Source organism: Ruditapes philippinarum, unplaced genomic scaffold, assembly GCF_026571515.1.
Source record: "Ruditapes philippinarum isolate M1 unplaced genomic scaffold, ASM2657151v2 ctg1068_1_1_1_1, whole genome shotgun sequence".
In the NCBI taxonomy this organism is placed as follows: Eukaryota; Metazoa; Mollusca; class Bivalvia; order Venerida; family Veneridae; genus Ruditapes; species Ruditapes philippinarum.
This window is the reverse complement of record NW_026864182.1, coordinates 110248-122500: the sequence shown is the minus strand read 5'-3', so window position 1 is coordinate 122500 and position 12253 is coordinate 110248. Positions and strand designations below refer to the sequence as shown.

Genomic DNA, 12253 nt, shown 5'->3' with positions numbered 1-12253 from the left:
CCCCTATGTATATTTCAGAAGTAAAACTTGTATATAATGCACTAAAGAAAACGGAATGAACCTTATATATACTCCTGGTTTAGACCCCGGGGTCTATTCCAGGATATAGCCGATGTTTGGCAATCTCCTGGATTAGACCCCAATGTATATTTCAGAAGTAAAACTTGTATATAATGCACTAAAGAAAACGGAATGAACCTATATATATATACTCCTGGTTTAGACCCCGGGGTCTATTCCACGATATAGCCGATGTTTTTGTTCTGTTGGAGACCTTATATCTTATCATAGTATATAGCCCATATAAAACTTTCAAAAGTTTGTTTCAAGCACCTGTGCATCAATACTGTATTTTAAGCATTCAGAATTTATCAATCAAATTCAACGTATATTTTCATGAGAAATAATTTGTCTGGTTATAATGAAAGGTAAATTTAACGTGAACAAAGACCGTGTAATAACTTAATGCATGAAAACAAATTGCAGTAATAGCTTTTCAAAGAAATAGCAGTGTCTCCAACTAGAAACTAAATACTACACTCTACATGCCCAATTATATCTTGCTCGATCCTATGTTATCTTTGCATTTTACAGCTTCAACGCTCTTCAAATGCTTCTTAAATATCAGTTGATTTTGTTAAAACAATGATTTCATTATCGGGTGGGTTATAAGACTGTTAAATGCAAAAACCTTTCGCTTCTTGCTAATATTTGTAGTCATCTTGAAAAACTACCGGAAAAGGAAGTTGTGGACACGCACAAATAACGTCATGCTGCAGAATACGCGAAAACAGTAATATACGACTAGAGGCTTAATATACGGAAGGGATAAGTAGATATATAAAATGATGCTACACCTGTTATTCTAGTAAGTTAAAAAAATCATGATGTAGTAAGTCTCTTATCAAAACAGATCTGCATTAAAAAATTACAAATTTCGTGTCTAAGTAACGGCACCAGTATAAAAATTCGTTTCGCATTTTAAAACGCTTTTCGTTTGCGTGCGCATACTATTATTCGCGGACTTTGTCAGTGATGAGGAAACAAATTTACTTATTGATATTGTTTCATTTTTATCTGTACTTTGCGTTTTCAGAACAAATAAGTTTTGTGAAGGAATCCAAAGTACCACGAAATTCCTCAAGTGCAACTTACAAAAAATGGAATGACATTACTAAGGTATTGTGCAAATTATGAAATAATAATTATTAACATTCGCACCACAGTTGGTTCGCCCCTCAAAAATCCATTGGTTCAAAACAGGTCTCTAGGGATCACTGAGTTTAGTTAATGCAGGTTAACCAACCAATAAATTAGTAGTTGTAGCTTACTTAATCATCAATTTAATTATATAATATAAATTAACCCATTGAGTATTTTAATTCTGAAAGAATAGAATAGAATAACTTTTATTTCCAATCAAGGGTCATGTTAAATGACATGTGAATCACAATAATAATAATGAGATCAAAGATCAAATAAAGATGTTAAAGAAACTAAAACTTGATTCGTATTATAGTAACAACAATAAACTTAAAGAAAAAACAAAAACAAAACAAACAAACACAGCAAATGACAGGGTTTCGCGAACAATAATTAAACATCATAACTACATATATATATATGAATTGAAAAATACATTTTGTTTTTATTCACGAATTTGAAATCCTAGCTAAACGCCGTTTTCCGGTACTTTCTGTACATAGCTCTGGGGAATTCACCTAATGGAGTGTAATAGCGAACTCGATGTTTTCGGCCTTTTTTTAATTAAATTGAAATAAAACAGTTATTTCCTTATAAGAAAATAATTAAATATCATTGTATGAATAATTCCATACAAAAAATAAAGTAAATACACAAGTTTACGCTGAAAATAACCTTATTTATTATGGAAGATTCCACTACGTCTGTTAGAATTTTATTGATTTTCATTATAAATAATTTATTTTTTTGAACAATTTGCAATAGATATTAAAGGAATATTGATAATTTTTAAAAACATCAATTTTTTCACCTTAAACGGTTAAATAATGATAGAAAATAGAAATATCATGTAACTGTGTTATGTACTTCATTTGGTGTAATTCATTTCCCCAGAGCTAAAACGGTAATGTACCGGAAAACGGTGTTTAGCTAGGTTTTCGAAAAGGTCAATTCTTCGAATAACATTTAATTTACACAAACAGATAGCGTATACCTGTTTTGTAACAAAACAGTACAATACACATGTCTCTCTCTCCAAAAAAATTATATATATATATATATATATATATATATATATATATATATATATATATATATTATATATACCAAGTTAAATTAATTTATGTTTTCTCATTACCATTTCTGAGTTTAAAAACAAGTAAAAATAAAATCTACAAATTGTTTTTATGATTTTTTCATCTTCGTTGCTCATTAACCAAATGAATTTGCTTATTTTAGACATTTTTTCAAAGTTTAAATTCTTATCTTTTATTTCACCATATAAAATGCTGCGTTGACTAGTAAAAGCATTGCAAGCAGTAATACAGAAATAATACAACATTTCTTTAAAAGAATCTTAAAGAAATAAATCATTATAATAATACAAATAAAATAAAGACACGCTTAAATACAACATCATGGCATTTGAACAATGCAAATAAGACCACATTAATTACTAATAAATTATTATAATGTTTACAATATTTACATGTATTAAAGCACAACAACACAGTATTTCAAGATGTTTGAAAATAACTAGGCAATGACATAACTCAAATTATATTTGATTCAAGAATGTTTTAGTATAGAAGTGTAGAGATGCTTAAATAAAAACAAAACAAATTTAAACCTTCAGATTGCTCTCACACAACATACAAAACAACTGGACATACAGAAACTGTTCACAGAAAAGTCATGTGACACATACACAGTTGAATTGTGACACAAGCAGGTCAATGAAGTTCTCTGGATTTTTTTTTTAACATTTCATTATAATATGTTCAAAGACATGATGATATAATACTGTTATTTAAACAGCTATTTGTTGTATTTAATTTCAGGATAATGTTGGCAAAGGGAAGAAATTATTTGAGAATGGAGCAAAAATGGGTCCAACAAAATTTTCAAATTTCAGTTTTTCTGAGTTTAAAGGTTTGTCTCTTTGTAGAACAGCATAATTTAAATTGTGTGAAATCAAGCAGTTTTAGGGGACAAATGTTATAAGCTGGTAATAACAAAAAATTTTGACGTATAATGTTATAAACCTGGTTATCCGTGCTTACTTCTGAATTGGGATATGGGCTATCTACATGTAACTGTAAACAGAACAATAGCAGTACAAGTACAGGTAGGACCCCCTATTAAACAAAAAATGATTAGAATAGAAATTGCTCTTTATCCCAACTGACAACTCTGTCATATTTCTGTCCTTCTGTTAGCAGGTTTGGTGTTGGGTCTCTATCTTTTGTGATTGTGGAAGGAAATTGAAAATACTTGACTGAAATGTTAACCATAATGAGACAATGTTTGAACTTCCTCATGTCAAGGTCACAATTGTATCATATTCAAAATTTTGTGTCCGCTCTTCATCTTTTGAACCAATACAAAGATACTAAAACTTTTTGGCAGAAATATTAATTACAGAACATAGGTTTTCTGCTTCCCGAGTACCCCCCTCTCCCATGTTAAGGTAATGGGAGATGATTCAGTATATGCTGAACTTTGGAGCAAACATAGTTACTTCCCATGATGTTTAAATAGACTTTAAAATTTCAAACTTGACAAGTATTCATGAATGAAACTTTGTTCTAAACTGATTTGCTGTATATAAGACAACTAACCATTGAAAATTATATTCAGTCGGCAGTCTTTGGGTTAAAAGACCAGGATCATGACTTTGCACCCTACTAAGAAAGACCACTTTTACTCATGTAACATCAGTATGAATAAGTTCTGGGAAGCAGACTGGAGAGCGTTTCAAATATAAGTGTCAAGCTGTTATTGCAATCTAACTGAAATATATATGTCTAATTTATAAGTTTAAGATTTTGTCATATTTTGTATGGCTTTCATTGCATTCTAAATTTCTTATATTTCAGAATTATATCTTAATGACTTACAGCCAAGTGTGAAACTTTTGAACCATACCAGAGTTATACCTGTTCATCAGCTGAGAAAACTTAAAATTCTTCAAAAACTAGACTGGTAAGCTTTTATTTAACTTTTTGGTTAAGGTTGCTTTGTTTATATTTGTTACTTTTATGACAAATAATTTCACATTCAGCACTACTTTCTTAAGGTGATACACATCTAACATGCTCTGGAACTGTTATTCAAACATTATAAAATCCATGTTTGCCCTTTTTAAAGCAGGAAAAGAATATATGTTTCTGAGGAATATTGTGCATAACTGCCATCATGTCGTTGAAGTATTTTTCCTAATGATTATAAAGTAGAAACATTTTGATATATTTATACCCCCAAAAACGAAGTTTGGGGGGGTATATAGGAGTCACCCGGTGGTCGATTGGTCGGTCGGTCGGTCGGTCAGTCCAGACGTCCGTTGCATTTTCCTTGTCCGGACCATAACTTGAAGACTAATGGTTGGAATTCAATATAACTACATACAATGGTCAAGCACATTGAGAGGAAGTGCAGTGCACAAGAACCATAACTCTATCTTGACTAATTACAGAGTTATTGCCCTTTGTTACTTTTCCTTGTCCAGGGCATAACTTGAAAACTACTGGTTGGAATTCAAAACAACTTCATACAATTGTCAAACACAATAAGGGGAAGTGCAGTGCACAAGAACCATAACTCTATCTAAAGTAATTACAGAGTTATTGCCCTTTGTTACTTTTCCATTGCTTTCTTTTGTCCGGACCATAACTTGAATACTAATAGTTGGAATTCAATATAACTACATACAATGGTCAAGCACATTTAGAGGAAGTGCAGTGCACAAGAACCATAACTCTATCTTGACTAATTAAAGAGTTACTGCCCTTTGTTACTTTTCCTTGTCCAGGGCATAACTTGACCACTACTGGTTGGAATTCAAAACAACTTCATACAATTGTCAAACACAATAAGGGGAAGTGCAGTGCACAAGAACCATAACTCTATCTAAAGTAATTAAAGAGTTATTGCCCTTTGTTACTTTTCCATTGCTTTCTTTTGTCCGGACCATAACTTGAAGACTAATGGTTGGAATTCAATATAACTACATACAATGGTCAAGCACATTGAGAGGAAGTGCAGTGCACAAGAACCATAACTCTATCTTGACTAATTACAGAGTTATTGCCCTTTGTTACTTTTCCTTGTCCGGGGCATAACTTGTAAATTACTGGTTGGAATTCAAAACAACTTCATACAATTGTCAAACACAGTAAGGGGAAGTGCAGTGCATAAGAACCATAAACTCTATCTAAAGTAATTACAGAGTTATTGCCCTTTGTTACTTTTCCATTGCTTTCTTTTGTCAGGAGTATAACTTGAAGACTAATTGTTGGAATTCATTATAACTTCATACAATGGTCAAGCACATTGAGAGGAAGTGCAGTGCACAAGAACCATAACTCCATCTTGACAGATTACAGAGTTATTGCCCTTTGTTACTTTTCCTTGTCCAGAGCATAACTTGAAAACTACTGTTTGGAATTCAATACAACTTCATACAGTTGTCAAGGACATTAAAAGGAAGTGCAGTGCATAAGAGCCATAACTCCATTTTGACAAAATACAGAGTTACTGCCCTTTGATACTTTTCCTTGTCTGGAGCATAACTTAAAACGTACTGGTTGAAATTCAAAACAACTTCATACAATGGTCAAGCACAAAAAGAGGAAGTGCAGTGCACAAGAACTATAACTCCATCTTCAGTATTTATAGAGTTATTGCCCTTTGTTTATTTTCTTTGTCTTTCTGGACTTATTACAGAGTAATTCAATAAAGCTTCATCAATGGCCAACCACATTGAAAGGAAATGCAATAAACAAGAACCACAACTATCTTTAATTGCCCACAACCATAACTCTATATATCAATTCTTTTACAAGATATTCTGTTACTAGTAACATCCTCATTTCAGAAGCAGTCTTGTGGGGGTATTAATCACATTTAGTGATAGTTCTAGTTATATATGATCAAATTCATGTTTTTGTCTGAGCAGATACTCGGATATTTTATTTATGAATTTCAGGAGAACATATTTAAACTACAGTATTATCTCACCTGTGAAGGACCAGAAGAAATGTGGAGGATGCTGGTAATATAAAATATCTGTCATAATGTTGTTGACATAATGAGTGGTGTTACTGAATTGCTATGGAATTTTGATCTGTGATTATAAGTAAACACATGTGTATTTGATTATCAGAATTGATGAATATTTTTGTTCTCTTGTGAAGGACCGTGCTTTATTATCCCCCGCCGAAAATTTTCGGCGGAGGATATAGAAATAGTCTCCGTCCGTCCGTCCGTCCGACCGACCTTCCTTCCGTCCGACATTTTTGTCCGGAGCATATCTCTAAAAGTATTTGAGTTATCAACTTGAAACTTCATAGGTGGATAGACCTCATTGAGGAGGAGTGCAGTGCACAAGAATGATAACTCTACCTTACATAATTTTTGAGTTATTGCCCTTTGTTATTTTTCAAAATTGATTTTTGTCCAGAGCATAACTCCAAAAGCCTATGAGATATTAACATGAAACTTCATAGGTGCATAGATCTCACTCAGGAGGTGTGCAGTGCACATGAATGATAACTCTACCTTTCATAATTTTTGAGTTATTGCCCTTTGTTATTTTTCATACCTAATTTTTCACCTGAGTGGAGCATAACTCAAAAAGTGTTTGAGATATCAACATGAAATGTCATAGGTGGATAGATCTTATTGAGGAGGAATGTTATATGTGGATAGACCTCATTGAGGAGGAGTGCAGTGCACAAGAATGATAAATCTACCTTGCATGATTTTTGAGTTATTGCCCTTTGTTATTTTTCAATATTGATTTTTGACCAGAGCATAACTCCAAAAGCCTATGAGATATTAACATGAAACTTTATAGGTGCATAGATCTCACTATGGAGGTGTGCAGTGCACATGAATGATAACTCTACCTTTCATAATTTTTGAGTTATTGCCCTTTGTTATTTTTCATACTTAATTTTTCACCTGAGTGGAGCATAACTCAAAAAGTGTTTGAGATATCAACATGAAATGTCATAGGTGGATAGATCTTATTGAGGAGAAATGTTGTGCGCAAGAATGATAACTCTTCCCTATACAATTTTTGAGTTATTGCCCTTTGTTTTGTTATGCTATTTTGTCCAGAGCTTATCTCAAAAAGTATTTGAGGTATCAACTTGAAACTTCAAAGGTGGATGGATCTCATTGAGGAGGAGTGCAGTGCTTAAGAATGATAACTCTACCCTGCATTATTTTTGAGTTATTGCCCTTTGTTATTTTTCAAAATTAATTTTTGTCCAGAGCATAACTCAAAAAGCCTTTGAAATATCAAAATGAAACTTCATAGGTGCATAGATCTCACTCAGGAGGTGTGCACTGCACAAGAATGATAACTCTACCTTTTATAATTTTTTAGTTATTGCCCTTTGTTATTTTTCATACTTAATTTTTCAATTCAATTTTTTTCTCAAAAAGTATTTGAGGTATCAACTTGAAACTTCATAGGTGGATAGATTTTACTGAGGAGGGATGCAGCACACAAGAATGATAACCTACCCTGCATTATTTTTCAGTTATTGCCCTTTGTTATTTTCATTCATCAGTATTCACATTGGTTTCAAATCTGTAATCACTATAGCCATCAGTTTTCATTACCAAAAGACCTCTTAAAATAGAATTATTCTGTTCTACTACATATACATTCTTCCAATGACCAAACACATTCGGCGGGGGATGGCCATGTTGACATGGCTCTTGTTAAAATAGTAGTACAATGATGTTTTTAAAAGTTGACCTTCAAAAAATTTAGATATTTAACCAACCTAAAATGTTAATTCATTCAACATTCCTTCTTAAAAAGTTTCTATAAAGTTTAGTAAAATGCTTAGTAAAATCAGTTTATCATTGGAATCATCTGAACTTATCTAATGTATTACAGGGCTTTCAGTACTGTAGAGACAGTAGAGAGCATGGTTGCCAAGACAACAGGAAGTTCACCACCATCGTTATCTGTACAGCAGGTTATAGACTGTTCTAGTAATAATGAAGGTTGTCAAGGTGGAGATACTTGTACAGCACTCAAGTGGATGGTAAATGTAAGTGTCCCTTCTACTTATTTTTTTGTGGAATCTTGGTGTCGGGTTTTCCAAGATGCAGTTTTGGTTTATACAAAATTTATTTAGTTTGATTGTGTAGAAAGCTTAAAGCTGATAGACACACACTTGAATCCATTCCTGGAACCAACCTGTACTGAGAAATACGTATAAAGTTTCTTGCTCAAGGAAAAAAAGAATGTACTCTGATAGGGATGGAACCTAGGTGGATAGTGATTCCTGAATTACTAGTCTGACATGTAAACCAGTCAGCCATTCCGTCATAATACAGTTGTTATGTTTATGATAAGAATTTTAAATGTTATGAAAATATATTAAATTATATCATTTCATAATCTGACTTAAAAAAAAGATTAGATCCTGAATGTTTTGCTAGTTTAAAATATTTCTACTTGTAACAATGTTAATAATTCTTTTGCTGCAATAATATCATATATTGTTATAACTTGCTGCCCTGTCTTTCAGACCAAGACACCTCTTGTCTCAGATATACATTATCCACTAACAGATGAATCCAATTTCTGTAAAATTGAACCAAATAAGACAAAAGGGGTCCAAGTGAAGAATTACAAATGTTATAGGTATAAATGTACATGTATTTGTAGTCTTTAGAATTGTTTTCACATGTGTGATCTTTTATATGTTTGAAATACAAATTTACAGGTTAAACAGTTTATTTTTGTAAAATTGAATAGAAATGAAAAGGATATAAATAAATTTAATTGAATAAATCTAATTTATCTGATATGTATAATCTACAAGAATTGGAATAAAACTGCCACAATTTTTGATATGCAATTACTTCTGTACTATATAAATGCTTTCAACTTTACAAGTGTAAAAAGGGGTGTCCATTGCCAAGTGGTTGAGGTTGTTTACTTCAAACCACTTGCCCCTCCGGGCTGCAGGTTCAAATCCCGACTCTTGATACTTTGATGTGAGTAAGCTATCCAGCCAGCTTATGAAAAATTGGTGGTCATATTCAGGTGCCTGCTCATGCCTGAAATAAAGCCAACCTTCAAAAAAAATTACCACTGGTTTTGATATTTAAGTGTTTAGTTATACATTTACTTTTGTATTATGCTAATATAAATGCCAACTACAGTCTTGTTCACTTTGCATTAATGGGAATGTCAGCTCAACAAATCCTGAATTTTTTTACAGACACGTGAGTGAAGATAAAGTGTTACAGTTATTACAGACAGGTCCCCTAGTTGCTGCTGTAGATGCTACCACCTGGTATAATTATCAAGGGGGGATAATTCAGTATCATTGTGATGCCTTCATAAATCATGCTGTACAAATTGTTGGCTATGACTTAACTGGTAATTAATTCATTATTGTCTAAAGCCTTCATTTGCTGAATATGTGTTTTAGATTTTACCTACTTTGAATGAAGAACAATGGATTTCAATACCAAAATACTAAACTTGAGCTACCCAACAGAACAGAGCCTGATCCGACTACTGTTGAATCCTGTCTGATATGCAAAAAAACAAAGAAGTGTAGTAGGTTTGATATTTTCAGGGAGAAAAAGGAATGTTTAAACACAGTTATAATATTCATTTATCTACATTTCTTCAAGTTGTGTACTATTTGGCAGAATATAAGTATATTGTATATTATAACGTAAAAAGTTTGAAGTTACATGCATGTTAGATTTCAAATAACCAAGCTCTGTGTGTTAACATAACTTGTCATTTATATACCAGGTACATTTTCTGTTATTGAACTTACAGGCAGTTTTTAGATAGCAGTTTCACTTATTCTCATCAATTAGCTTTAAATCCTTTTTCACAGTGAAAAGATAGTTTTGGGAACTTATGTGAATTCTGGTAATTATATTGATAGAAATTAATATTTGCTTCCCTATACTTTTGCTTAAGTATGTTTATACCCCCGCACAACAAAGTTGTAAGGCGGGTATACTGGAATCAGATTGTCCGTCCGTCCGTCCGTCCGGCCGTCCGTCCGTCGGTTTTTTCTTGTTCGCCCAATAACTTAAGATTCCTTTGACCCTTAGTCTTCATATTTGGCATGGAGGTTAGTCATGATTAGTAGATGACCCCTATTGATTTTGAGGTCACCAGGTCAAAGGTCAAGGTCACAGGGGCCTTGACTTCAAAAAGCTTGTCCGCCCAATAACTTTAGATTCCTTTGACCCACAGTCTTCATATTTGGCATGGATGTTGATCATGATTAGTAGATGACCCCTGTTGATTTTGAGGTCACTGGATCAAAGGTCAAGGTCATAGGGACTTTGACTTCAAAAAGTTTGTCTACCCATTAACTTAAGATTCCTTTGACCCACAGTCTTCATATTTGGTATGAATGTTTATCATGACTTTAAGGTGACCCCTATTGATTTTGAGGTCATTGGGTCAAAGGTCAAGGTCACAGGGACCTTGACAAAAAAAAGCTTTTCTTCTCAATTGCTAAAGTATGTCCTGTCCGCAATGTATTGATTTTGACATTTTCACATTTGAAGCATGTAGAATACATAACTTAGAAATGCACTGGCTTAGTAACCTCAGATTTGGCAGGGAGGTTGTCCTTGAGCTCTAAATGGCCACTGTTGATTCTGACAAAGTGGTATGCGGGGGTATTCAGGCCATGATAGTGGCAGTTCTAGTTTATATTCAGTTTTATATTTATATGCATGCAGGTGAAGTTCCATTCTATATTGTACGTAATTCATGGGGTAATGATTTTGGACATGAAGGTTACATATATATCAAAATTGGTGCCAACGTATGTGGTAAGTCACAAACAACCTTTAGGAGAGGGTTTCATTTAGTGTATCATTTGATTTTCTTGTTCTTATGAAGACTCACTATGGTGTGTCAATAAGGCAAAATCTGCAGTGAGGTACATTGTGTTTTAGGGGCGCTGTTGACAATATAAAAATCTGCCATACAATCTTATATTCTTTGAGCTTGTGAGAAATGTAAGCATACTTGAAAATAGGTTTTTTTGATGTTTTTTTATTTCTGTTTGAACAAATCGGAAAAAGCTCTCACAACTAACAACACAAATACAATATGAAAGCAGGAAGATTTTGATTTTTATATAAATTATGAATGTTATAAACATTGTATAGAGATTTTTTTTAAAAAATATTTACTATGAATTCAATATAAAAAAGACTGATTTTATATGTTACAGGAATTGCCTCGGAGATCTCCACAGTGTCAGTGTAAGCTTGAATGTGCGGATTAAAAAGAAACAATGCTGGTGATTCTGGTGAAATTTTTAGCCAAGTTTTGTTAAATTTAAAAAGTAACCAGTATGTGATAAATACAGTTTTATATAGTCCATTTTTGATATGTGATATATCAATGTATATTTACAATACCAAAGGTTGTCATAGTTATAAAAGACTTTTTTTGTCCACACTGGCAGTGTGCCTTAACTTTAAAGGAAAGTAATTTTGAAATTTTGTAATTCATGTAAAAGTTTATTATGTAGTTTGTCATGTTGTTTATCGAGAAGCCTAGTCTATTTTCATTGTATATTTTATATAATTGACTAGAAACTTAATCAAACATATACTTCTTTATGACAGACATTGCAAAAAGAATGAAATAATGTGTTCACCCATGATCATCATTTTCATAATTTTTACACATAGACAATGTTCAGTGATTTTATAGAGAGATATTTTTATAATATAAATGAATGTAAAACAGACTTGTGTATGTTATTATATTAAAAGATTTTTGTGTAATCTATGGTTCCTTATTAGGGCTTATCCTAATTGCACCATAGAGTATTTTACAGAGATATTCTCAGTTTTATCAGAATTACAAATGACCCGTTCATAAGCTTCCTGATTTGTTATCTCATGCCGATTGAATCGGCAGGTAAATATTGTTTTGGTGTTGTCCGTCCATCCGTCCATCCGAATTTCGTTTCCGTGCTAGTTCTCCTTAACTTCTGGCTTGAATTCAACGAAACTT

At 32.6% G+C, this 12253-nt stretch overlaps 2 protein-coding genes across 2 annotated transcripts in view; one reads left to right on the top strand and one right to left on the bottom strand.

Moving 5' to 3' along the window:
* Positions 1–830, bottom strand: part of LOC132724730 (small ribosomal subunit protein uS3B) — an 11456-nt gene extending 10626 nt beyond the window's left edge. Inside the window, exon 1 of the mRNA XM_060709674.1 lies at positions 692–830. Coding sequence (XP_060565657.1) covers positions 692–721 — 30 coding nt within the window. The 5' untranslated portion in view covers positions 722–830. The remainder of the gene's footprint in view (positions 1–691) is intronic.
* A 168-nt stretch (positions 831–998) lies between these two features.
* On the top strand, positions 999–11984 carry LOC132724729 (cathepsin O-like). Its single transcript, XM_060709673.1, has 9 exons — positions 999–1179; positions 3045–3135; positions 4083–4188; positions 6191–6256; positions 8120–8276; positions 8760–8875; positions 9459–9619; positions 10960–11052; positions 11460–11984. The coding sequence occupies exons 1-9, from the start codon at positions 1036–1038 to the stop codon at positions 11492–11494; spliced, it is 969 nt and encodes a 322-aa protein (XP_060565656.1). The 5' UTR covers positions 999–1035; the 3' UTR covers positions 11495–11984.
* Positions 11985–12253: the final 269 nt, after the last annotated feature.